Source organism: Vanacampus margaritifer, chromosome 11 (genome assembly GCF_051991255.1).
Source record: "Vanacampus margaritifer isolate UIUO_Vmar chromosome 11, RoL_Vmar_1.0, whole genome shotgun sequence".
In the NCBI taxonomy this organism is placed as follows: Eukaryota; Metazoa; Chordata; class Actinopteri; order Syngnathiformes; family Syngnathidae; genus Vanacampus; species Vanacampus margaritifer.
The window spans coordinates 13,475,926-13,503,012 of NC_135442.1; the positions used below are offsets into that span (position 1 = coordinate 13,475,926).

General features: G+C 39.1%; 3 protein-coding genes across 6 annotated transcripts; 1 reads left to right on the plus strand and 2 right to left on the minus strand.

Moving 5' to 3' along the window:
• Positions 1-137: 137 nt before the first annotated feature.
• Positions 138-2,997, plus strand: ing1 (inhibitor of growth family, member 1). 2 transcript variants are annotated; one of them, XM_077579878.1, is made up of 4 exons: positions 138-295; positions 1,443-1,616; positions 1,800-1,948; positions 2,015-2,997. In XM_077579878.1, the coding sequence occupies exons 2-4, from the start codon at positions 1,478-1,480 to the stop codon at positions 2,651-2,653; spliced, it is 927 nt and encodes a 308-aa protein (XP_077436004.1). In that variant the 5' UTR covers positions 138-295; positions 1,443-1,477; the 3' UTR covers positions 2,654-2,997. The 2 variants fall into 2 exon arrangements, with proteins under 2 accessions (XP_077436004.1, XP_077436005.1); XM_077579879.1 differs by lacking the exon at positions 138-295 and adding an exon at positions 437-578.
• Positions 2,998-4,626: 1,629 nt separating this feature from the next.
• ube2al (ubiquitin conjugating enzyme E2 A, like) lies at positions 4,627-11,674 on the minus strand. 2 transcript variants are annotated; one of them, XM_077580939.1, is made up of 6 exons: positions 11,607-11,674; positions 7,343-7,423; positions 6,647-6,672; positions 6,455-6,544; positions 5,280-5,368; positions 4,627-5,181 (listed from the first exon to the last, which is right to left on the minus strand). In XM_077580939.1, exons 2-6 carry the CDS (start codon positions 7,366-7,368, stop codon positions 5,053-5,055), a joined length of 360 nt encoding a protein of 119 aa, XP_077437065.1. In that variant the 5' UTR covers positions 7,369-7,423; positions 11,607-11,674; the 3' UTR covers positions 4,627-5,052. The 2 variants fall into 2 exon arrangements, with proteins under 2 accessions (XP_077437065.1, XP_077437064.1); XM_077580938.1 differs by lacking the exon at positions 11,607-11,674 and adding an exon at positions 7,934-8,103.
• On the minus strand, positions 9,108-26,587 carry ankrd10b (ankyrin repeat domain 10b). Of its 2 annotated transcripts, XM_077580936.1 has the most exons (6): positions 26,191-26,587; positions 25,036-25,188; positions 22,429-22,520; positions 13,572-13,825; positions 11,607-11,708; positions 9,108-9,542 (listed from the first exon to the last, which is right to left on the minus strand). In XM_077580936.1, the coding sequence occupies exons 1-6, from the start codon at positions 26,386-26,388 to the stop codon at positions 9,361-9,363; spliced, it is 981 nt and encodes a 326-aa protein (XP_077437062.1). In that variant the 5' UTR covers positions 26,389-26,587; the 3' UTR covers positions 9,108-9,360. The 2 variants fall into 2 exon arrangements, with proteins under 2 accessions (XP_077437062.1, XP_077437061.1); XM_077580935.1 differs by lacking the exon at positions 9,108-9,542 and having other exon boundaries at positions 9,919-11,708; positions 26,191-26,584.
• Positions 26,588-27,087: the final 500 nt, after the last annotated feature.

Here is a 27,087-nt window from a genome sequence, read left to right on the forward strand (position 1 = left end):
TTTAAGAATAATATTTATTTGAGCAACGTAAAGTAGAAATACATATTTAATGATTAGACATGAATTAATTTCAATAGAAAGGTTTTGACAATCGAAAAGACCAGTGTCGATGGCGGCGTTGTGGCGCTACGCACATGCGCAAATCCACCCCCCGCCTCAAGCTAACGGTTAGCATTTAGCTGCTCCAGTCGCCGACTCACCGCACGACTGATTTTAACATTCATCAAGCTCATTATTTGATCGGACGCCAAGAACAGAGAATTGACTGGACAAATAGAAATACACACACGCACAGGTAGGTAGGCATGCTTTCAATTCGCGTAACCGTGGAATAGTAATAGCTGTTTGTTTGTTTTGCAGTGATAAAGCGTCCCGCTAGTAGCGACAAATCCTGACTTAGAAAAACACAGGAACGTTCACGTCTCTAAGATTCGAAGTGTTAATGTCTGTGATCAAATATCCGTAGTTTTGTCGATCGTTGCGTTAAACCAACAAAGTATTTTTTAATCGTTTTTTTTCTCCGTTGGTTGAACTCCAACGTTTGACTCTTAAGTTAAGCCAGCGCACACGTAACTTGGGTAAGCAAACACTAAAAGTTAAACACGGCTAAATGTACACTATCCAGAGTTGAAAGACTTAAAAATCGGTTGCCATGGACAACGCTGACTCGTCAAATTAACGTTTGATGGAGTTGACGTCAACTCACCGAAAGGGCTAACTGCTTCATTAATACGCTAATTACTACACACCCAAACGTTATTATTCGTACTCGTCGCAAACTCCACATTGCGCATAATATTTTAATCGACGTCGGTTTTCTACTTAACACCAAATGTTGATTTTATGCTTTGTTAACGTGAAACTCACTCGTTTTAATTCGCCGGGAAAATAAGCTAACCTGCTAGCCTTGCCACCAGCTTCGCGCTTGCCTCGCTTTCTTGTCGTATGTTCGAGGGAATGAACTTTGTGGTTACATACTAATTTACTTTGTACACCTAGAACATAATTATTATCATTGAAACCGTCTTTGGTAGTAACTTTGTTGAAAGCGACGTTATTTGACATGATGCCCTCGCCCTTAGTATCGATGGAGTACATTGAATGAACGCGTCATTTGGCCCCTCCCCCTTATGGTGTTTTTATAACCCACGTTGCAGTAGCCTTCGAACAAATGCGGTTAGATTTTATTTGTATACCTCTAAATCACACTCTTTAGAATTTTATTTGCAATAATAATGCTATGGTGATGAGCAGTACTAATTGTACTACGATATTAATTCATACACTGCCAGTCGTTTTTAAAATTCCCCATATTGCCAGCTGTTTTAAAGCATTTTGAGACAGCAGTCTTATAGTATACAATATGATGATTGATAATGTTAATTACACTAGAGCAGCTGTTTGTACATAAATTATAAACATTTTACCACGTTTTCTTCCAGGTGGAGGTGTGTGTGATAAAAAGAGTGGAGGCACAATGTTGAATGCCACGAACGGCGACCCCGGCCATGTTGTTGTCAATTATGTGGAAGAGTATTTGGACCTGGTGGAGTCACTGCCCTTTGATTTGCAGAGAAGTGTGTCCCTCATGAAAGAAATTGATGCCAGATATCAAGGTAAAAATGCAGTTTGTTCACCAATTTACCTACAGACTCTGATATGTAACTTAAAACATTAAGTTTGACAACACAGGACAGAAGAGTGTTTTACATTATGAAATGTTAATAGAAGGATTTAAAGACCTCCACCACGAACTAAGAAACTTGCATTCAGCATTGATGTTGTCCTCTTTCTGTCAGATGTTCTGAAGGAGCTCGAGGATGCATATGAACGGTATCGCAAGGAGTCGGACTCACCCCAGAGACGCAAGTTGCAGTTGTCCATCCAGAGGGCGCTGATCCGCAGTCAGGAGCTCGGAGATGAGAAGATTCAGATTGCTGGACAAATGGTTAGTATGTTGCAATAAATCGACTCAACTCAAAATACCTCGAGGTGTAAATAAGCTTTGTTCCAGGTGGAGTTGGTAGAGAACCGAAGCCGGCAGTTAGACTGGCATTCCGAACTCCTCGTGGCCTCCCAAGAAGCTCCAGAAAGCCACATTGCCACGCCAACGTCCTTGACAACCGCCGCGGTGTCCATGATCACGTCGTCCTCGTCTTCATCCGCCACAACCCCGAGCAAAACGACTCACAACGACAAGAAGCGTGACGAGGTCACGCCCAGCTCGGCGGGAGGAGACAAAGCTGGCGGCAAGCGCTCCAGGCGGCAGAAGAACGGCGAGAGCAGGGAGAGCTACAGCGGCCTGGACGTCACCGAGGACGTCGCCGCCGGGGCGTCCCGCGAGAAGAGAGCAAAAACGTCTTCCAAGAAGAAGAAGAGATCCAAGGGGAAGTCTGAGCGGGAGGTGTCGCCGCCGGACCTGCCCATCGACCCTGATGAGCCCACGTATTGCCTGTGCGAACAGGTGTCCTACGGCGAGATGATCGGCTGCGATAACGACGAGTGTCCCATCGAGTGGTTCCACTTCTCCTGCGTGGGCCTCCATCACAAGCCCAAAGGCAAGTGGTACTGCCCCAAGTGTCGCGGTGAGAATGAGAAGACCATGGACAAAGCCTTGGAGAGGGCAAAGAAGGAGCGGGTGTACAACAGGTAGCTGACCCTGGGGCTCCAAGAACACTTTTAGTATTATTATTATTATTAACGTTAGGTTTTGTCTGTGTTGTTACTGAATAGTTCTGTAAATAGTTATTTTTCTAAGACTACTTGTTAGGGCATTGTCCTGATACAGGGGTAGGGGACCTCTGAGGGGGGTCAATATTCTTATAACAGTTGTTTAGAGGTTTTTTGTTTTGACAATTACATGGTGGATGAAATGCTCTCACAGGTTCCCCACCCTTGTACAATGTTAGTAAGCTAAGCACTCATCTTGTTACCACATGCATGCTGCATCTCCCATTCAACTGTGTCCAGTTAACTAATAAATCACCCTGTAATAAACTTAAGTGTAAGTTTTTTTTGTTTGTTTTTCTGGAGAGCTCAGAATTGTTTATTCGGTAATTTTACCGATTTGACATGTCATCATCATTGCTTTATTTTTTGTTTTTTAATTTATATAGATTTTTTAATTAATTTTTATTTTGTATGTGGGTGAGTATGTGCATGTGCGAGTGTGTATTCATTAGTTCACCTAAAACCTATTAAAAAAAATCCCTAAACCGAACACTTCAGAATCCAGCCAGAGTCGTGAGGCTGTCAGGAGACCCGAGGAAGGACCAAAGAAAGGAAAGTGAAATCCAGCACCGACCACACACCACCCACCGGGCCACCAACCAGAGTCTTTCACCAACCCCAGAAACATCTAAATTCCAACAAATCAGGGAGACCTCAAGAGACCAAAGGAGAGACTGAGGAAAGGAAGGATGATGAAGGGGAGATGGGGGGCACCGGGGGACGGGCGGCACCCCCGAACCCCAGGCCCAACGGGGAAAGGCCCCGGTCGTCACTCCAGCGTTCTTAGTAAAAGCTAACCCTGTTACTGAGTTCGCCGGCTCGCCGACTGGTGAACTCTACCCCTACACCTTGAATGTGACCCCAACCAGTGTATATATAAGTAATTTTTTTTTTAAGTTCTGATTTAAGAACATTTTACTACCTATATTTTTGACTCAATGCCACCACTTGCGGTCCACTGTCACAGAAGTAGAACATAAACCAAACGCTAATTAAAAATGTAAACAGTTTAGCTAATGAACAGTGCACATTCAACGAGTGACAAGCTTGTAAAAAGCAGCGGACTATTCAGTGGCTAGCGTGAAGTTCGTCACAGTCTACATTGTCACACAGTGCTCGTACCAAACAGAACATAGATTCAAATAGCTACTATCTAAATGAGTCAGTTGCCCAAAAAACACTGGTCAATACTGCCTCTGGTTGAGTGTAACATCTTGCAAACAAATAAACAGGAAGTGGAAACCAACCAAAATAAGCAGCACTTCTGTTCAGTCATTCACATTTCTCCTAGTGATTATCGGCAATTGTCATGACACTAGACCAGATAATAATATTGGATAGCACTGGAGTATTTCTACTTTGAATCCATCAGCTCGCTTACATCGGTCACTTCCAGTGAATAAGTGTCACAAAAAGTCCCAGAAAATGAAAAAAAAAAAACACAAATAACTATATTATTGTTAACTGTAATTATGTCTAGTAAGGTGTGCTGACATCAGTATTTTTCTAGCTTTAGCATTGCACCTGTAGCGTCCATCCCTTTGCTTTAGTGCAGGACAAGCGCTAACCGCTAGCTCACCACGCTGCCCATTTCAGAATAGAACACAGTAAGTCTAATGGGGAAAAAATTACAGCATTTAGCCATATTTTAAAAAATAATAATAATAATAATTTGATTGCCTCAAACATTGAACCCTTATAACTAAACTAATTGTGCTAATGTTGAAACTTTACAAAATAAAGGTAACAGACTAAATTTAGGCAGGCAAAGAATTACACCAGAAGGTCATCATGCATCTATTTTAAATGCAACAATGCAAGTGCCCTAAATAATATGCCTAAATGTTTTTTTGTATGTACAAATGTTGGGGGAAAAACGACATGAGAGACCACCAGTGCAAAATCTGTACATATATTCAGATGCATGTTTCTTATATACAAGAGTATTGAAGAGGGAGGAGGTAAGGTTTGCTCATGCAACAAATGATTCACAGCACAACGGAGAGATAGTGTAACAATATTGAGAGTCCACAACGGCAAACTTCTCGGTGAAAAATGACGTGATCGGCGAAGCACCTGAAACATTATACACGATCAAAGTAAAGTTGGTGGCCCACAAACAAGGCAAGATTCAGCACAAATGCTGCTGGGAACACGGGCGGCAGAAAACAATTCCCTCTTGGCAGGCAAGTAAAAATAAAATCCTATGATGGGACATTGAAGGTAAAGTGCATACAATGTTAAAAATAAAAAAAAACGAAAAGGTGAGAGGAGATTAAGAAGGTTCTCCACTCTAGCGTTCCGCACAGACCCCCAACCAGGTCAACTATCTCGCCAGCTTCGTTCTACGATGGCCGAAACTCTCTTCTCGTACTCGCGCTTGTTCTCCTGGTACAGCTGAGCTGCCTGACTGTTGGCCGGACTGTTGGGGTTGGGCTCATCCAGCAAAGACTGCGGGACAAAACATCACAGGCAGGCATTTATTTAATTCACTTTGAATGTGTCAAGTCATGTGTTGCCAAGAAAATATCACATCTCTTATTGTTTACCTGGATGGACGTAAGGATAGAAGACACATCATAAGTGGGGCTCCATCGATTTTGGAGGATGTCCAAACAAATACTACCATCTGCATAGACTGTAAGGGGAGATGGGAGGGCAATTGATACAGTAGATAAATATCACTTCCGTTGTTTCCTTACATATACACAAGGAGTATTAGGGCCTCAGTGAAAAGACAAAAATAGCTAAAATACAAGAGCGTTTTCCCTGGATAAAAGTCTAAAATGAAAGTCCAGTCATAATGTTCAAAAATAAATGTTTTTTCAGAAAAAACTCAAAGTGCAAAATGACGGTCAATATTTTTCTCCAAAATGTAATTCTACGAGTATAAAGCTATGTTTCAACAAAGAGTCATAATAACAAAAAGACAATATCTGAAGAGGGGACCAAAAAAAACCCTGTCAAATCATGGACAATACAATCATTGAAATGAATGGCGGGCTACCAGGGGTCGAAATCCCCCATTGAAATGAATGGCAGGCTACCAGGGGTCGAAATTCTCCAATAAAGTTTTCGTTTGGAAAAAAAAGTTTGGCTTTTTTACTAAAGTAATCTTAATGAGAAAGTTGCAATTTACGGGGGAAAACTTTGTAAAATTCTAGGCAAAAAGATATACATATTCAACTATTATAACATGTAAGAATAAAGTGTCAATTTGAATGTGTTGATCATCAAATTTCTCACAAACTATAATAATATTAAGTACCAAAAAAAAAAAAAACTGAGTCCATGTATTCATTCACAGGAACAAACGTTTACACAAATGAGAACATTCTCAACACTACTCCTCTTAAATACTTTTATGATTGCAATCTTATCTTATTTTTAATTTTGGGGGAAAACTTACAAGCAGAGAAAATAAAGCATTTTCTTGAAATATCACTTTAACGTGGTAATTCTACTTTGCTTCCAAAAAAGTTACAGTATATTCTCCTACAAAAACAAACCGATCCTAAAACTACTGCTTTTCTCCCTTTAATACTACTTACTGCATTTTCTATTAATTGGTTCTTGTGAAATTGTGTGGGTTTTTTTCTTCAAATTAAACTGTGACTTAATTCTTCTTCATTAATGCAGCATTTTTTTCTCTGTTAGCGTGGTCCTAATACTTTGTACAAACATGTGCACGACAATCATGCAACGAGCAGAGCGACATTCTTACCATTAGGATGAAACATCTTTGACACAAAACGCACTGTGGGAGGTTTGTTGGGGTATTCTTCTGTGAACTCGACAATGAGTTTAAATGTACCTGTGCGCAAAAACAGACAACAATGGAGTCGTCATGTGTCGCAATGATTTATGAAACAAACTTGAAGGCGTCAGTCATTGCCCATGAAATCAAAATACCTACCATCTTCAAATGGAGTTCCTTCAGGGCTGAAACATAAGATAATTGAGCATTAAAAATGTCATTATTTTAGGCTTAAGAGAAGACAAGACATCGACCAGTATCTTAATTTACAAGTGCCCCAACTTGCCAGGTTTTCAAGTTCGAAGCTGTTGCTTGGTAGATTTTTTTGCTTTTTGTTGTTAGCCCAAATTTCATTTAGGAGTGAGCTTCACATGTGCCGCCACTCGAGTGAAATGTGGGGTGGGAAAAGTCAGGCACCTGTGATGCCTGAAATGAGGATTAACTAAGGATGGGCTTTTGTTTTGCACATTTCCTCATTCTGATTGCTTCAGTAGCTGGCAGTAGTAGACTAGTACTTACTGCGCCTCAAAAGGTGTTTATATATGTCATTATGGAATATTAGGAGATATAAATATTCACAAAAATCAAATAAAACGCCGTATACAGCGTGGAATTAATTTCAAGTTCTCCAATGTTAAATATTGCCGTCTGCTGCTCGTTATGAAGCGCACACAAGAAGGAGAAAAAAAACAGCATTGAATTGGCCGAACGACGGCTCGTACCTTTAAAACTCACAAGTCAGGTCATTTGTAAATCGAGGAACCACTGTATGAGTAAAATGAGTTACAAGCCTGGTACAGAAGAAATTGACGTCCTAAATCAAAGTACCGATGTATTCAATAGATTATGTCTTACCCAAAAATGACTGCATTCCACACCATAATGTTGTTTTCAGATGGGGCTCCACTGACACCAGCTGGGGGGTCCTCTTGTAGCCTGTAAAAACAACAACAACTCCTTTTTAGAGACACCAGTGCTAATTAAATTCCTTCCTCGTGCACTTAATATAGTGGCAAGTGAGTGGTTAGTGTCATTAGAAGTTCATGTACATACTTGAGCACCTGAAAGTGTATGAAATGCTTTATAGTTAATATGAATTGGAAATAAAAAGGAAAAGGTAAAACGATCCACATTCCATGGACAACTTCCGCCATTGCCCATTTGTTTACTTATCAAACAAACGTTAAGCGTTCACAACGAAAGGACACGCAAATGATGACATAGCTATGTTACAAAATACTTGTCGAACAATTTAAGTCTTGCTTACCACTGGCTAAACATTAGCTCGTGTTGTTTTCTGAATTTACTCCCTGCCTTCTTGAACATAAGATTTAATACATTTTACACATTCATATTACGTCTGGTAGCTTTTCGACCGGATTTGTTCTCGCTGCGAGCTGTTTTTTGACAAATAATTGCGGGCTACATGCAAACCAAGCAACTCACCGCTTAAAATCTCTCATGAGTCTCCTTCTAGCCGGTGTGGACATGGTACAATTTATAGAACTGCCTATTTAATTCGTATTATAGCTTGTGTTTTGGTGTTTTTAATTATTGCCGCTGACGTTTATCTGATAACATCCTAGTTGACCCGCCTCGAAGTTCGCGTTCCTGTCGTTTTTTGATAATCCGGTCTGGTTAGCCCAGCCCATTTAAATGGCAGATACCATGTGAATGAATTGAGGGGGGCGTAAAAATACTAAACACATAACCACCATAAGTATCTCGCACTAAACCTACATACAGTAAATATCGCAATTTTCCTGTTATCCGTCACATATTTGCGGGTTTCCACAACTCAAACTAAAGGTATCAACAATTCAGTTTATTTGACAAAACGATTTTTCACTCCCCTATTTCAGCAAAGTGGTAGCGTACGACGGGGCGCGGCCACAATGACGTACTATTTGTGCCGCGCTGTAGTGGTGAAGGTCGGGCCTGCTCTTGACAGGTGACCGGGCTTCGAACACCGACGCTGCGGGGGCCAAACACGTGAGCCCGGGTGTGCCAGCCCCTTCCGCTCTATTTAAAGACGCAGTCTGGGCAGGCTTTCATGAACCGAGCTGCCTACAAATTACTTAGTAGCGGAACAAAAGAAAATAGACTATCCACTGGAGAAGTGAAACAGAATACAAGTAGTGTACCCTCTTAGATGCCCGCCTGACCCAAACATAAATGACTCATCGCGAGAATGCAAAGAAAATTAGATAAATTCCATTAGCATGAAGATAAATTAAACTTGTTTTGCAAGACGTTTTAAGTTATTTGTGACAAATAGTTGTAATTTTACCACATAACAGAAAGTGGAGAGAAAAAATCTAACGAGGAATATTAACAGAAGAGCTTCAATTTTCCTACAATATGCTAAAAGTAATGATTGAAATACATCCTTAGAAATTGGGTGGAGAGAAGTTGTAATATTTGCAAGAAATAAGTTGTAATATAACAAATTCCATTAATAAATATGTTGCAATTTGATTAGTTAATAAATGTCAGATTTTTCCTCAAAGCTTTTACAATTGATTATTGCTTTTGTCTTATAATACTGTACGACTGTTAAATTATGAACTATTTCTTTTTTTGGCCTCTAATACTCTTTCACACAAAACAAACTGAATCATTTTAGACGTTGGCAATGCTTTAATAAAGTTGCTTACTTTAGAAGACGTAATGTTACAAACAACAATTACGTTAACAACCCAAACTAGGAATCACTTCTTTCAAACGTCACATAGAAAAAGAAAAACTGCCACACTGGGCCTGCCCTTCACAACAGGAAATTATATAATTAACTAGCAGCCCACCACTCAATGGCTTTTAAGGCAAATTTAAAAAAAAAAATGTTAGGCTAACAGCTTGTTGTTCATCTGACTTTAGGCTCCATGGTAGAGGAGCATGGTGCTGAAGAATGTGTGGTCATACAACTGCTCCGCTTTAACAGACTTTTGGTGCTCCACTTGGCTGATTTCGGGCAACCCCCTGTAGACTGCAGCAGAATCCCACTCGCAGGGAAGCTGCGGTTGACAGTGACCAAGTGAGGAAATGCCCACTGACACTGGGAGGGAGAAGACAAATAGTCAAAAGCATGTGCAAATTAATCATTGGTGAATGGTGACCTGTTCAAAATATCTCGGTCATTGAAGTGCTCTACAAACGTTGAAATGTTTCACCGGGCATGTGGAAGTGTGATCAATAAATTGTGAAAGATTGCTGACATTATCGCAAGTCACAAGGCCAAACCGGCTTCTAAATAGGCCACAACCTGATTTATGCATGCTGGATGACACACTGAACTACTTTCCAAGGTGCCACTACGACGGAAGGTTCAAATTTTTTGAAATATAATCTTCTCCTGGTGCGCTCCAAGTCAGAACAAGATGTTAACAACTTCTACCATCAATTCACGACTGAAATAAAGAAAAGAAAAGCAGTTTATAAAATTGTTAAACATTTAATGATTTGACATAATTAATTACAAAGCTAACATTTGCTCAAAAGTGACACACACTCACAGATCACCTGTAACTTTCGTATACTAAAGCACACACAAAATCCCATACTAATTTAAATGCAATAAGGAAAGAAAGCACATTTGTTCCACTATCAGCTCAAGTAATAAGGCTTTTTTTTTTTTAAATCCCCCTTAGCAAACTATACAAACTTTCTTGGCCAGCTAACTAACATATTATGCAATTACCTGCTTTAAACTTTTTCCTTTTTTAAATGAACATTGTAGAACATGTACTATGGTAACAGTAAACATTCATCATACTTGAGCAGCAATTCTAAAAAAGAAAAAAGAAAAGTAAATGGAGTACTCTGGCACCTTCAAAGTCGAATGCCATAAATGCTTAGATATTTGGGTGTTTGACCATCATTATCAGGAAAAATTTGACTGGTTAGCTGCCATATATGTGTTACTTGTTTTAAACTTGTATGACAGCTAATGATGTTAATAAAGTTACTTAACATTGCCTGTACAGTTAATCAAGACTTTATGGTGGCAACAGTTTTCTGGAAAAAATCATTTCAAATACAATTAAGATTTCAAAGGGGAAATGAAGTCCGACCAGCGTCAAGAGATAAATCGTAGTCGACCTTTGAAGTAACTGTACTAAGTCTTAATTTGTTCCATCAACAAATTGTAAAAGCCAGTAGAAAAACTGCCCTTTGATTGATTTATACTCCTAGGAACTACATTCATGTTGGAATTTGCTTTGGCAGTTTTAAATGATTTAACAGCCTATTAACTAAGGGCAGTTAATACCTCGATGTTGTCAGGTTTTCATTAAAGGCAAATCTACAAGGAATGTTCTACAGCAGATCCGGCAAAAAAAAAAGAAAAGAGGAAGGACGGCGGCACAATGCTAAATTAAACCATATAACCCCAATTTAAGATGTATTGTGTCACAAGGCTAATAATAAAACTCAAGCTTCCCTTAAAAGTTGTAAATGAATGTACATTTCTCAACATGTTTAGCTTTAGCCACAACAAACAAGCATACAACAGTAAAACTGATAGTTGACTATGGTGTGAATGAAGCAAATAGTCATTTCAATTGTTATAAAGACGACAAAACAAGGCCAGTACTCTTTTTGCACTGTTCAACCAATTAGACGGGAAACTACAAATAATTTTGTTTTCTGTAAATGTCCTATAAAAATGTGCAAAATAAGTCTATTGTTACAATAAACCTATCAAATTGCCAGTATAACTCTTTAAGTATAATTTTGATTGGAATCAAGTACATAAGAGAGTAGAAAAGCTTACGCACACTGCTACACACCTTTCTAATATTTGACTTTATCCATGTAAGACGCAAACAATTACCATAAACCATAGTTTAACAAGAGCAAAATATTTACAAAACAAAAGTGATTAGATTGTGCCACCACACGCAAAAACAGACACGCATACGCTCACTGTCTCTCTACAAATAAGCATACGAGTTGGTGCAGCGACAAGGAGTCTGCATAGATGCCACATTGAAGACCTCCAGCTCTTTAGCTGTGGGGCCGGGAATGGGCCGTCCCCCCTGGTCTTCCCACTGATCCATGGGCCCCGGCCCGTTGGCTGGCGCCACCCCATTCAGCCCCAATGCAAAGGGTCCTGGCCCACCTGAGGTCACAGTTGACGCCAACTCCATGCTTTCCATTGGGGTCTCTCCAGCACCGACCAGTGGCCTGTTGCCGTTCTGCAGTTCAAACGGCATCCCCAGAACTTGAAAAAAAGAAGAAGAAAAAAAGACCAATAAAGGCATTAAGTTGTTTTTTTACAGTCTAATTAATTCAGTGAGCATAATTCAATACAGTTAAGTTAACCTTCTTTAGCTGCACGAGGGCTCAAATAAATTCTATGAACACTCAATATCATTTCTGCCACTGGACTTTCGTGTGTCTCATTAAATTTGGTCTACCTTGTGTTCTAAGGACTGGCTATTCAACTATTTCCTTAATCTATGAATGGCAAATTTATCATTTTGTTCAGTAATATCAGATTTCTATGCCAACCCGTAAAGTCCGCCACTAGCTGAACCTAAAACAATAGCACCCTCTGCTGGTTGCTGCCGAGTAGAAAATCTTGTTCTTCATGCTTAAAGACCAAAAAACACATTTGTTTAAAGTGCTAAACATTAGCCTGATCAAGCAACTCTAAATCAATCGATTAATCCAGTGTATCCCATTGACTGGTGACTGTATATTATATAAAGTTGAACAAGTACTAATGGCTGCATTTGATTTTGTCAGATTTCCTTCTATTAGTATCTATTTTCAAGTGTCCAAAATTCTGCCTTTACTTTTATTAAACAATCCACACGTGCAAACATCTAAAATGCACACAAGCAACTACATAAGTGTTGGCTGAGACCAGTAATAACGTGCAAGAGAGCAAAACCAAAATTACAAGGAAAAATAGGCAAAGTTTAGTTGGTCTGGACATGCTGACATATCCACTAGCAGCTCAGAATTACTCCACTGGTCACTGTCTCGAACTGTTTATTTTCATAAAATTTGAATATATTGGTATTTTAAAAAAAAAAAAACTCCAACTTTAAAGCATATTTTCATTGAACAATTTTTAAGATTCTTTTTTTTAAAAATCTTATTCAATACAAATAAAATCTTATAGTAAATAGCTCCCTATTGTTTTCTACAGTAAATAAACTTTTCCAAAATTTCTGAAATGTTATATTTTTACTTATGTTAGTTTTAAAACAAAAGTTGCAGAGAGTTCCCAGGTTCACTAGCATCTCTTTCAAAGTTAATTGAAAATTTAAATAGTTCCTTGATGTTAACACAGTTTTAAATTGATCTATCGGTCATAAATCATTTTTCAAAAAAGGTCAAGGCCACTATTTTTCAAAATGCTTAATATCATTTGCCCAATAGTGTTCTTCTGTTCTAGTGTTCATTTAGCTTGTGGTTCTTTATTCACTCTGGTTGTGATGTTTTGGTAAACTTCTAGTTGTATTACCATTAACATTGACCAGCTTATTTTCATTAAAGTGGAAGTCAACCATAAACATTTCTTGACATAATATGTTATATGTGACCACACTAGTCCAAACACAACATTCTGATTAATATTACATTTTTAGAATAAATGAAGCAAAAACCAGCCGTTTCTATCCATCTCAGTGGGCGGCCATTTTGCCACTTACTGTCGACTGAAAATGACATTAGAGTTGCTCAGGGCTGAGGCAACAACCAATTAGAGCTCACCTGTTTTCTGAAGCTGCGCCTGCGCTGTGATTGGTTGTTACCTGAGCCCTGAGCAACATTGATGTCATGTTCAGTTGACATCAAGTGGCAAAATGGCTGCCCCCTGAGGTGGATAAAAACGGGTGGATTTTGCTGCTTAACTCAAATTCCACTAACGCAATATTAACCAGAATACCATATTTAGACTAGTGGGGCTGCATATAACCTATTATTCTCCCAAAAAACAGATTTGGGTTAAGTCAGGCGCACATTGGCTGTGTATATGTAATTTGTCCATTAACAGTTGCCAGATAAGGAATACAAGCCCCTCCTCTTTACAGTGCCACAATCCATTTTTAAATTGTGGCACAAAATGACTTACCGTTTGGTCTCGCCTTCTTCACTGGGTTGATTTCCTGGTCATCGAAAGACCTCTTTCTGTTGGGTATGCCCTTGAAGAAGCTGCGGCTACGGATAGTGGGGTGAGTGTGGCTGCTGCTATTAAGAAAGGCCCCGTTATGGAACTGAGCCATGTTTTGTTGGAAGTTCTGGGCATTGGAGAGAAGCTCGGCGCACTCTTGAAAGCCCTGCGCGTGGGCCAGGTCAGCGGCGGTCAGCCCATTGGCATTCCTCACACTGCACAACGGGAAATGTTGAGTGTCAGCGGGACTTACTGCATGTTTTCTTGAAACACAAATAAATAAATACAAACAGGACACACAAACACCCGCTCTCTCACACTCACACACACATACAAACAGACAGACTTATGAAGCAAACACTCACAGACATATACAACGATGAAATTAATTGCCTTTGTCATCATCATGACGGGTGATGATGGATCCCTTTTGGATCGTTTGCATCATCTTTCGATTGAATTGAATGGTTCCAAATATTCCGAAGAAAAAATAGGTCTGCTGGCCAAGAGACGGGATTAAAACAATTGAAAGTGATGCATTGTCATTTTTACGTGTACCTGAAAGGATCCACAACAGGTGAGCAGACGGTCATGTGTCATATGATCAAGAAAAGACTGTGTGCAAAGTTCTTGAAATGCAAGAAAAGCTAACATGGAAAAGGACAAGATCTCCTTCAAATCCAAAAGGTGTGCAAGTTTTCAAGTATGGATTGCACCAGAAAAGAGAGTATGCGAAGTTTTACGTCTGTAAGGTAGATGGTAGAAGAACATACCTATGCTAATGATATTTGTTAAAAATGACAATGATGTGTCCAAAGCCGACAAGGTAGGATTTCAGAATTGCTCCATGATAAGTCCAAGATATCCTGAGGATGAGGAGAGTAAAAAAGACTTTGCAGGGTAAGTCAGCTGAAAGTGAATTAAAGTATCTTCGACAACAAGTCAATGTAGACGTTCAAGGTGAAAGTCTTGGTCTTGGCTGAAGATTGACCAGAAAAACATAAGCATGCGTGTCCGTGCTTGTGTGTGCGTTGTTCACACTTGTGTTAATCGCGCCTCTTTGCAGCAGACTTTTAGAATATGAGAAATGATCGAGCAAACAGTGCTGGGACTGGCTCTTCGTCTTTTGTGGAATCGATGTTACTTGACAGTAAAACCTTTACCTATCAACTATCATTATTCCAAAACTATCCAAAGCCAATGGAATATAGTTGTTAGGGACAAAGATTTTTTTCCCTTAATTGACGTGGGGAAAAATAAAGCTGAGAGATGGATCTCTTCTAGATTAATGAATGGAACTCTCCATTTACAAAACAATACTGCACTTGTTTGTGTCACTGTCATCACAAAGTATAATGTGTTCTCAGCGCAAACAGAAAGGTCTTTGTTAACTAAATGGAGCTTCTGGAGAAGAGCCAGGATGCAGCTCTACGTGAGAGGCACCATTTTCATGTAGGAATGATATCATCCCACAGAAGTTCTAAAAGGCCTTTGATTTCACTTGTGTTCAGGCATGTTTTAAATCAAACTGTATAGTTTTACTGTAAGCAAGTGGCATCGGCTTCCACAAAGTGACGACTTCCAGCCATTTCAATCAACTCGTGTAAAAATAAAAATAAAAAACCTTTAGAGAAATAGTGCACATTAAGTATCTTAACACTGTCAAAACATACAAAATAAATAATTAAAAATCACACAATAACTTGTTGCACATCACCCACCCCCATTCAAATTAATGCTTCCAACGCGATAATCAAATCAGATCATTTGTATTACCGGTAAGTTTTGTAGTCATGTAAATGTACTAGTCTCACGCCAAGGAATACAACCATGTATTTATTATTAACCACGTATTGGTGGTTTAAAGCCCCAGATAACCACAGTCTGGAATAAATCCTCATTTGACCCTTTAAAAGTGTTAAAAGGGTAGCGGTTCGACTATGTGTGTTGTGACGTCAGCTTGTAGCCTCAACTCATTTCCAACTAAGGCCTTCAGCGCTAATCCAGCAGCGCGATCTTAAACACAGTGCTCCAGCGCTCCCTGTAAGGAGTCGTGCTGTTCTGTTGATTTATCAATCGGATTCATAGTTCCAAACAATAAGAAAACATTTTCTGCCAGAAATTGACTGAAGACACTAATTACCAGTGGTTATAAATTCATCAATAATCCAGATAAAATTTGAAAAGTTTACTTACTTAGATCAGAGTGGTAAAATACATGTATTATTCATTGGCAAGAGTTAAAGTGAGTATGCTGTGGACTTTTACTGATCATCAAGCAAACATATGATTTCTTAGCAAAGGGCTTCTTGATTGTTGTGTTATCTATCATTAATTCATGTGCAGTGTCTGTCAATTGTATCACAATGCATGATGTCTTTTTGGAAGGTGCAAAATAAAGTGAAACTTGACTGGAATCTAATTTGAATGTTTGAATGCAATCAAGATATATGCATGGGTTCTCTTGGTGCTTCACAAAACAAATTTCTATCAAAACTAAATTTTAATTTGTATACCCTAAAGAAAAAAAGAAGCCAAGTATTCCTTTGGTGAGACATGACATCTTCAACGTGCACCGATCCAATTGTTTGGTTTATGTTTTAAAAAGGAAGCGTTAATTCTTTTTAAATGCCTGGTATGCTTTGCTTTTCAATCCTATGTACATACTGTATGTCTTCGCTAACTAATCGTCTAACCTCCCAGAGGCAGCCTATAATCATGCTAGTGCTTTGACATGGGACTCACGTGATTAAACCTGTCCATATAAAGGGCTCCTAGTGGTTAGTTGACAAAAATAAAGATTGAATAAAAATAAGCTAAAAACAAAGACAAAGGCTAGATATAAAACAATCATGGGTAATAAGCAAAGCATGCAGGTCTAAAAGTTTCAGTTGTGATTCATTGACATCAAAACCTAGCATTAAAACCAATCACCGCAAGAAATACCTCAACAGTTTGCCAGTGTGTAGATAGGAAGCGATAGTGAGAACACTCAATGCCACAACAGTGCGGCTATCCCAGGGAACGGGGCAGACTCAGCAGTGTCTATTCTCCCCCTTTCTAGGATTACTTGAAAAAACCAAGTCATTTCCAACTCAATGGCTGCAAAACAATTAAGATGTACGATTCTGTTTTAGCAGGTGAGCAAACGTTTTGTCTTTTTCTTGTCACTTATTGTCACTTTCATAAAGGAAAAGGTGACAAAGGATTACAGGATATTGTATCAGGTTAAAAGTGTGACATAACAAAATTAAGACATTTCTTGGCATGACGTTAAAATATTTGACAACAGTGATATAACAGTGAATAAATAAATAACCATTGCACAGGATGATGGTTACCATTACACAGTTAATAGGTGAGTACATGATGCTTAGCAACGCTAACGCTAACAACCCCTAATCGCTCAGCTGTTCTAATATTCAGTGTCTGCACTCTTCCCTCACAGCATCCTGCCTCCTGCTAGCTGCTTTTCCACTTCCCAAGGCTCATGACAAATTTAACTAAAAATTTCAAGAATGTTAGTCTCTTTGGGGTCGAGGGTTATCAGTATTATGAAGTTATAACGTTAGCCAACAACTAGAAATGTCATGCATGTAGAATTTTTGGACATGACTATGTTAGAGAACATTACATTTTAAGAATAATTAGTGTTGTTCCGATACAGATGCAGAGGCCCAGATACTGCATAAAAACAATGGTATTGGCATCGGCAAGTACTAACAAGTAACATGCCGATACTATTATTTCCAACACTAATATAGGACTTTGGATGCAGCATCTTGTGTTTTACTTGTGCGCAACATTCACTGATTTGTGACGTGTTCACTGCATGCCAAGCTAGGATATCCTATTGGCCCTTGAATGCTCTGAACCAATAGCAGGGCAGCTTTTTCATGTTGAAAAAAAACAACAACCCAGGTATCTGAATCGGTATGAAAGGGGGGGGGGGGGGGGACGGTATCGGAACAACACTAAGAATAAGTTAAGGTTTAGATTCCACCATAATTTTTCCAAGTATGAGACAATTTATACATCCTTTTTTATATTAGGAATTTACTGTCTGTTCTATCCTGAAATCAAACAGCCGATTTAATGCGAGCAGTTCTGCCAGGTAGGACGAGAAATGAGTCGTCCACTCGTCCAAACATTCCTGTCCTGATTCAGAGCTATCAAATAGAAGCATTTGGATGTTGGATCACAAGAAGATGAGCAGAAGACAGGCCTGAAAGTCAAGACCTTAAAATCTGCATCCAACCAAGTCAATGCAAATGTAAGACTTTCTTGCCTTCAATGAAGGCCTTTTGTGCAGGATGAGGATCTCCTTTGGAATCACAGTCATATTCTTCTGGTCGGGTGTGGTGACTAAGCAGCAGATGTTGAATTGTATCATGCTTCCACTAAGAAATTGTGTGTTTTTTCCATTTTGGTTTACCAAGAAGATGGAATAGCAGGATAGACAGTAACACTTGATTAGATGTTAGGAGTCAGGACTGACATTCATCTCAAGAAATAGAGTTGTTAAAACTCCATCTTGGCACTGTATTTTGAGCGAAATTCATAAACGTAAAGGCTTTGAATGGTGTGAATGTTTATATTGTGTTCATGATATTCAATATTTATTAGCAGGGTTAGCATGTCTATTTTTAATTGGATCTGGACATGCTGACATATTTTGACTGACAATCCAATTGTTTGCTGTTGCAAAACACTGTCATACGAAGTACAGTTAATTATTTGCAAATACCGGATTGGTTAATTCAGTGTCTGGGCTGTTTTATAAAGACTTACCATACTTTTATGTTATGTGGGTTTCGGTGGATGTTTAAGACGTTTGATGTACATATCTAAACGTGCAACTATTAAGTCTGAAATTAAAACTTTAATTGGTTTGTCATGAGCCTCATTCCCACCTGACTTGCTTACCTTAGACTCCCTCTTAAATGTGGCCCCAAAATTTCCCTGCTACTTAAAATAATAAACTTTATAGCAGGGACAATCTAATCTATAAGGGGGAAAAAAATAACAACATTTTCAGCACTTATACATTTACTCATCAGGTAATAACCAAATGCACATCACAAGCACTGATCAATTTTGGTGAAGTCAAACCAACCAGGGGGTTCATGTGTCATGAAAAGTCACATTTCAATGCAGAGTTAAATGCTGAATTAATTAAAGATCAGAATTAAATTTTATTTTTTAAGTTACCATTCTGATAGCATACATTTAAGTTGTTTCATCAAAAAAAAAATATTCTTCTTAAATTATGGTTCATCACCTATAAATTAAATTTTGGTTTGTCAGTTCCAGTATGGAAGATTCCAAATATTTTTGCTCGGACCCGTCGTTTTAAAGCATTTTTTTTTTATTATTATCAATAAATAAAACAATGTGGTGGTGAGGGGGGTGACATCTTAAAGCTCCCTGGAAGCTCTGGATCTCACAACAATGTCAAATGGCATTAGAATAATTAGCCACGCAGCCGAATGCAAAGTATGAAACTGCAAGTCAAATATAAGCTAAGGAGGGAAATAAACTGGAAATAGGCAGTAAAATATGCTATTTGGGGTTAGAAACTGACTAAAATATTCAAAGCAAATAATGCAAAATTACACTGCAGGAGACGGGGTTAGGTAGGCGTTTTAAAATCACCTTAAAATCTCTTTAAAAAGAAAATCACTTTAAGATGAACGTTCCTTATGGTGGTGTTTTTAATAATTATTTTATTTCTGTACTTTATATGGTCTTTGAGCCAGGAATAAACAATTTATTATAAATAAAATTGACTCATTATTGTCTGAATAGTTAGATGTACGAAAAAGCCAAATTGGTCATTTATGATTTTTTTTATTCTGGATTATTAAAGATTATATACTTCTTGCGATAACAGTAAATGGCTAGTTCATGGCATTTACTTTACACATGTGGACAAACTAAATAAAAAGTTAAGAATGAATAAAGTAGTAAAACAAAGATTTAATGAAAATCAACCAATAAATATCAAACATTGCTTTTGAACTGTGGTTCAACAGAATTATTTAAAAAAAACAAACGCATGAAACAGGCCTGGACAAAAATGATGCCACCCCAAGAAAAAATTGTAAATAATTTGACCATAGGAAAATGGTCAACAAAAGGTGCGTCCTTTAATTCGCTTCCCAGGCGTCCACAAACTTGTAATCAGTCAGTTAAAAAGATGTTTGGTGGCGTGGAGTGCACTGCATGGACCAGAAGAAGCAAAGATGAGTGTTGTCTCGGGAGATTAGAAAGAAGAAAATGAACATGTTAAAAGTAAAGGCTATACTGTAAGGCCTTCTCCAAACAGCATGACGTTCGTGTTACTGCAGTTGCACACAAGTCTCAGCCTCAAGCACTTGGACGCATGTTGAAAATTGCTGGCAAATTAAAGAGGCGAATAATAGAAATGTTAACATAAAGGGCCCAGGACAATTTTTCAGGTGAACTCCAAGTCAAGCCAAACCCGTGTCAGCTCGTACTATCCATTGTGGTTTGAGCCAAATTGGGACTTCATGAGAGACAACCAAGAATGGCAAGACTGTTGAAAATAAATGATTGAATGTCCTTTGGCCAGACGAGACCACTGTGAAAGGTGGAGGAGCCTCTGTTAGCTTCTTGGGCTGCTTTGCTACATCTGACACGGGGTGCCTGGAATCTGTGCAGGGTGCAGTGAAATCTCAAAGACTATCCAGGTATTCTAGAGAGAGATGTGCTGCCCTATTGTCAGAAAGCTTGGTCTCAGTCACGGGGCATGCAAAAGGATAAGAACTCATAACACAAAACTAAGAATACCCAAGAAAAGCAAAGGGCAAAACACTGGGCTATTTTGAAGTGGCCATATGTGAGCCCTGATTTAAATCCTGCTGAACATCTGTGGAAGGAGCTGAAACATGCAATTTGGTGAAAACACCCTTCAAACCTGAGACAACTCGAGCACTTTGCTCCTGAAGAGTGGGCAGAAATCCCTGCGAAGAGGTGCAGAGGGGTCTCATTGAAAGCTAAAAATAAATTGCTTGAATGAAGAAGATGAAGATACTCTTTTCTTTCCTTTTTTTGTGTGTGGGGAGGGGGGGGGTGCTTGATGAATTACAGAGAACACACCATGTCAGTGGCATCCCCTCAAGCAGGGGGCTGGTGGCAGGTGCTTTACTTCACCACTTGGCCATGGTTGCCTTTGAATGCAATAATTGCCCCGAAAGGTTGTGGAACAAAATAATAGGTTTGATCTTTTTTTGTCCGTTCAGAGTTTGTTTTTTAATAATTCGGTTGAACCACGATTCAAAAGCAATGTCTATTTTTTACTGCTTAATATTAAATACATTTTATATATTATTATCATACTATTTAATTTTATCATTATTTGTGTGACCACTGTGATCCCTTCATTTTTAACGCATTGCTAGTTATTTTTGAGTTTATGCAGTTCCATACAATGCAATGCAGCTTTGCTAGAAAAAAATAAAAATAAACCTCCATAGTGAAATGTAATGTGCATTTGGTCATATAATAAAAACTTTATGTAAGACATGAACCAAAACAAACGTTAAATAAAAACACAATCTAGATATAACAAATATCATGCAACATAATCTACTATATTAAGAACAGTTTGTCAACATTTTCATCAAGTTGTCCTTGTGTTCCAAGTGACCAAAAAAGGTTGTACTTGAGCTCAAAGCAGTTAGGATAAGTTAGGGATCAACTTTTATTATTAGCTATCTTAGATCATAAAGGGTCAATTGAGTGAAAACAAAAACAATCATAAATTTGTAATCTTGGTAGACACACACAAGGGTCAATTTGATGAGAATTGTCACAATGATAATCAACAATTTCAAAGATGAACAAAATGAATCACCTTTTCAAGGGCACACCACCAAACGGAAGCTTTCACGATCATAATAAGAAATAGCATCAGCGCAGCATGGGCAACTTTTGTCGGAAAAATGCGGCTTTAAATTCGCATGACTGACGAGAGCTGCTGAATGCTCGGCGGTAGCATGTTTGGGCACAATGTTGCACATTACATTAGCAGTTTATTAAGCCCTTATGTTTAAAGAGTTGTGTGAGAATTTCGTTTTAACATGCAGTTGCAGTGGTAAATTTACTTTTACACGTGTTTAATTGTTACTTAAATCATTGCCTGCAGAGTGCATGGAGCAGGGCTCAGCAACTTGCAATTCCATTGTGGCTGAAATTCCATTTTCATTAGGCAAACGCTGCTTTTCCTACTAAGAGTGTCGTATCTCATTCAGTGCCAGCCCACTTAAAGTCGGTCTTTGATGTCTATGGCCGTCATTGGCAGCGAATGTGTTAATATGAGAGGAGATTTAACAAAATCGAAAGCTCACGGTTTGGTTTTATTGCGGTACTGATGTCACGGTACGATAATTATTGTGATATTGTGGGAAAGCTCACAAAGACATCTCCAAATATATGCGCTTCTGCACCCATCCATCCAATTGTTTACATTCGCAAACCTCCAAAACGGTATTTACTGCTGCGGCAATAATCACGCTATGTTCACATTTACAAAATTGTCCAGTCGTCAACTGTCTTTTTTCTTCTTTTTTGGGAGCAGTCCACTTCAGTCGCATTCGGCTACTTCGCTCTGGGCTCTAAGAAGTAAGTTTTAGTCAACATTTGCATTTTTCAAAAAGCTGACCCTGTAAACGTCGTCGCTGTTCTAATTCAGCTTTTGGTGGCGAGCCCTTGTAAAGGTATCATGTCCACAACTGGGGAGGAAGAAATGGGGTGGGGAAAGAGATGAGCTCACAACATTGACCACAGGACTTACTCAGCTTTTGCTCCCTGCACCAGGAGAGCGTTGATGCACTCCAGACTGCCTGCACGTGCAGCCTTGTGGATGGGCGTCTCGCCCACATAGTCCTGACAGATAAAAGACGAGCTCATGGTTAAACGCATGTTTGGACGAGATAGAACAAGAGCGAGCGCCTCGACATTTCTGGTTTCAGTGCCAAATATCTTTGCTGTATAAAGTTGACTTTTTGACATTTTTTTAACACGTCATTCCCTTAACTCATGTTGTTCAACAACTACTGAAAGCAAACATCCTATTTTTCAACAACTATTACCATTCGCAAGCAGAAAGAAGCGTGGTCAAGACAATAGCCAATCAGCTTTTTTTGGTAATGAATGTATGGATGACATGCACGTGAGGATTTGAATCAATGCACTATTACTTTTTCCATGTGTGAGTGATGAACAGGGTGGAAGTCTGCAGGCAATGCGTGAACTTTTCACCCAGACTTCAACACTGCCCTTCTGTAGCCAATTATTATTAAGAATGCAGTTGAGAGTGAGCGAGAGAGCGAAACACAAACACACCGAATGAGTCATGAGCAAATACCAGGCCATGCTAGCTACCGGCAGTCTAGTACAACTGTTGAGCAGACAGGAAATGACACAAATCCTCCGCTTTAAGCTGGCGTGTTAGCCCGCAAACGCCAGGAACAACCAGTTAATAGAAATAAAAAGTCTGCACGCTCTGTGTCATGATGACATCAGCAAGCTTGTTATGTCATTGTGACCTACTAATCTAAATTATTCATAAGTAGTGCAGCAGAGCATAAAACATAATCCCACCATGTAAATTCATTCACGAAAAGATATCAACGATTCAGGGAAAAACATGCAAAACAATGTGACTCCATTTTGAGAGAAGCGTAAATAGAAAGGAGACTGGAGAAGCAACAGTAGTCTGCAGGGCTCGTCGTCATATTAAGTGATTGTCCTCCGATGGATCGGCCTGCGCTCAACCCGTCACAACAATGCTCGTTTCACTTATTGCTGAGCCAAGCTAAGCTCAATTCACATGATGATTTGTTAATACAAGTAAGAGCAATAATGTGACTGTTCCCCACTTAAATTAATTTTGAGATGGTGACTTTAAAAGGTGATTATAATGTTTGAGTGTTGCCTTAAGCAATCGCAGCAAATAATTACACATAGAACAAAAAATTGCATCGCTGACATGTTTTTCTTTATTGCAAAACTAGGTATGGGCCGATTACAGGTTTGATGATTTACAGTGCTTTTAAAAAGTCAAAGTTTCAATAACCACTAATAGTGGCTGTCACCAGTAATGAGCTCCAATTGGCTGCGTGCAGAGTTGAGTAAAAAAAAGTTGCCACTTTGAAGTTAATTACCTCCAATTAACTTTTCTCCCCCCCTCCTTCTCAGTGAACAGAGAAGGGAAGGGAGGAGTGAGTTATGCACGGAGGAGGAAGTTGGCATGGCGAAATAGATCCTGCAAACACAGATGCTTTTTTTGTTCTTGATTTGAATGTTTATGTACTTTGGCCTTTAAAAAAAATGTGCCAGCAGGGTTCTAATTGGCCATAAGGACAACATGAATAGCCTTGGGTTTGCTCTAAAAATAGCTCGCCAGTCAGGGGTCACTGTGACTTACTAAGAAGAATTAACACAGAAGAACAATCTATCCATTATAAGAGCTTCTTATCCTCGTAATGCTCACATTTATATGTATTTAAACTGAACACGGTACACATTTCTTCTGTACGAAATATTCAGTTTTGTTTAAAAAGCGGTTTGGAAAATAAATGACTGCACGAATAAAATTGACTGTGTTCAATGGAATTTTTTTTTTTTTTTGCTGTGTTTCTTTGCCAAGGGTCATTTCAGAGCTGCAATTTTATCCCATGAAACAGTAATATTTTTGTTCACAGTTATGTCAGAAGTCAATTATCAGACCATGCCTAACAACACCATACCGGTAGTTTGGACTGAGTCAACAGCGCTGATGATGATCGCAGCCGAAGCATCACACTCCAGTTTAGCACAGGATGCGTTTTCAGTTGAATAAATTGTTAAACTACTATAGTATAATTGCCAAAGTCATTTTAACTTAACATCACAATATCAAAAAATGTTCTATGTTTTTTTTTTGTCTTGATGCCCGCATAGATGTGCAAGTTATCGAGATCATGTTAACACCTAAACTTTAAATCTAGGCAAGTGGACTCTTATTATTAAGTTTGTAAAACTAAAAAAACTCAAGTATGCTATTACACAAACAAATGTTTGAAATGATCCAGTTACATGGCACAAGAAGGCATCATCAGTTACCACTATACTAACTTTTCCCATTTAAATATTTTCTGTTTCCGGCCTAGAATTTTTTCTTTAATCAAATGCAATTATAAGTTAAGTACTGCCTTAGCAAGGTTAGTGATAGACTACAATGCATTCCAACTAATGTATCTATTCAGGTTACATCACCACTGTAGGAACATAGCTGTCATAAAAGTGTTTATCTAATGCAGAAACAGTAGCAGGTTTTGAACTTCCTAATGAAGTTGGGTGATCTTTACTTTCCATTATCTCTCTAGTGTCTGGTGCGCATACTCATCTGATCTCGCACCTGTCTATTAATGTCTGCGCCGGCTTGAAGGAGCCATAACAAGCATTGGGGATGGCCTCCAAATGCTGAAATGTGAGTTGGCGTCTGGGCAAACTTGGAGGTCATAATGTTGACGCCACAGCCCACTTGTACCAGACGCATCACACACTCCAACTGGGAAGACACAAAAGGTTCATTGGCATTATTATTTATTTAATTAATGACACTGGCAGATGATAGAAAGAGAGTTGGGACACTTCATCTGGAGTTTATTTGCATAGTAGGTTCAGTTGGCACGTCTTCAATTTCCTTGCAAAGAAGGATTGTCCTGGAAAATGTGTCATCACTCCATGCTTACAAGCCAGATAGATCACCACACAGGCCTGAGTGTTGGTGACAACTCTGGAAACCTGTATTTATCCTTCAAGGCATTCCCCAACTACAAATGGTATCCCTCTTTTGGGATACAAAACAACAGTTGTTAATATATATTAAAGAGGTGTCTCCCTGCCATTGACGGTGGAATCATCTTGAGTTGTGAATATTCTGTCGGGTTGTAACAATGGTTGTGGAAGCACCTGAACGCGAAGTGGATGTTTGTTAGTCATTTGTTTGAGGCTGAATTCTTTAATGAATCTCTTCCAGGACCTGATGGACCAGATGAATGATATTATTTACAGGCAGGATTAACACGCCCTTCCCATAACCATACTTGAACACGCTGGGTTTATTTTAAAACCAAAAGCTAAACGTTATCACAAAACAGACATTATTTCACTAGTGACATAGTAAAAGTTGTACTAATGTCGAGCCGGTTATTGACATTGGAGCAGTATAACTGAGGCTTAAGAGTTACTTTAGTTAAGCTCAATCGTATGTAGGTCTCACTCCAATTAATGTCACCAGTGATAACCAGAGTCTACAAATATATCATGTCCTCATTCATGATCATTAAGCCTAGTTGTGAAAAATAAAGTGTATTCGTGTGTAACAAACTGTCACCGCGCTCGATTCGCTCTATTGTCTGCTTACAGTTTACTATGGCGGCTTATATTCCTCATGAGCTAACAGACGAGGAGGCTAAAATCAGGAAATGGCCGAGACGGCTTGGCGCGCTCTGGAAATACGTCGCGCGCGCTAGCTCGGAAAACAAACACCTCCAAATTGTCTAGCTACCTTTCCGAAATGAGCTGCCCAGTGAATGGGCGTCCAGCCGTAGAAGGTGTCCTCCACGGTGAGGTCAGCCGGGTTCGCTGTTGTCTGAAGCAAGGAGCACAAGGCGCCGACATCTCCATCTCTGCACGCCCGGTGGAGAGGGAAGCGGCTGTTTAACACCTCCTCGCTCGAGAATCCAGACTCGCACCCAACCGACATTATGACTGGAAAACGGTTAACTGAACAAACGACTGACGAAGGGAGGGGAAAAAATGATGTGTGTGTGTGAGCAGGTCCCACGCCGCCCCGGTTGTCTGGTGTCTTTCTGCCTGACAACACAAAAGCACACTGCTGGAGTGAAACTTGAGTGACGCCGAGCGAGATGTGAAACGTGGAGTGGGTTTTTTCCACACCACTCGGAATGGCGTCGACTGAACCCGGAAGCGATGGACTGGATTTTTAAAATATCCCGGATTGAACTTCTCGAGCATTTCTTCTTCTGGTATTAATTTATGGTAGCTAGTAAAACTTGGTTGTTGACCACAGCGCTACTCTTTGGATGGAAGTGCACGCCAAACGAGTTCAAGAGAAAGCAAAATCAAGACTTTTATGGTATATGTTTGTATATTTGTATTGCGTTTGTGGAATAATAAACAGAAAAATCCACCTGTTTTTATCCCTCTCAAGCAGGGGCTGCTATTTTGCCACTTGTTGACTGAAAAAAAAATGACATCACAGTCCCGAAGGGTTTAGGTAACTCAGATTTTATTTTTAACAATTTAAAACATTTACAAACGTCAGTCAAACATGTTTGTGTTGTCTGTCAAATGTTGGGGGGAGTTTTTTTTAAATTGTTCGGGTTTACAGTTCACGAGCCACTCACAAATATACATAGCTTGAACATCAACACAACATTTA

What these genes read in the sequence shown, in the direction of transcription:
- ing1 (XM_077579878.1), top strand. Translation starts at nt 1,478, where the DNA reads ATGTTGAATGCCACGAACGGCGACCCCGGCCATGTTGTTGTCAATTAT. An exon ending in AATTGATGCCAGATATCAAG is followed by an intron (nt 1,617 to 1,799) that starts GTAAAAATGCAG and finishes TCTTTCTGTCAG; the next exon opens with ATGTTCTGAAGGAGCTCGAG. An exon ending in TTCAGATTGCTGGACAAATG is followed by an intron (nt 1,949 to 2,014) that starts GTTAGTATGTTG and finishes GCTTTGTTCCAG; the next exon opens with GTGGAGTTGGTAGAGAACCG.
- ube2al (XM_077580938.1), bottom strand. Translation starts at nt 7,977, where the DNA reads ATGTCCACACCGGCTAGAAGGAGACTCATGAGAGATTTTAAGCG. An exon ending in CTCATGAGAGATTTTAAGCG is followed by an intron (nt 7,424 to 7,933) that starts GTGAGTTGCTTG and finishes TTGTTTTTACAG; the next exon opens with GCTACAAGAGGACCCCCCAG. An exon ending in TGGAATGCAGTCATTTTTGG is followed by an intron (nt 6,673 to 7,342) that starts GTAAGACATAAT and finishes CTTATGTTTCAG; the next exon opens with CCCTGAAGGAACTCCATTTG.
- ankrd10b (XM_077580935.1), bottom strand. Translation starts at nt 26,388, where the DNA reads ATGTCGGTTGGGTGCGAGTCTGGATTCTCGAGCGAGGAGGTGTTAAAC. An exon ending in GCGCAGACATTAATAGACAG is followed by an intron (nt 22,521 to 25,035) that starts GTGCGAGATCAG and finishes TTTATCTGTCAG; the next exon opens with GACTATGTGGGCGAGACGCC. An exon ending in GAAGAAGGCGAGACCAAACG is followed by an intron (nt 11,709 to 13,571) that starts GTAAGTCATTTT and finishes CTTTTTTTCAAG; the next exon opens with TTCTGGGGATGCCGTTTGAA.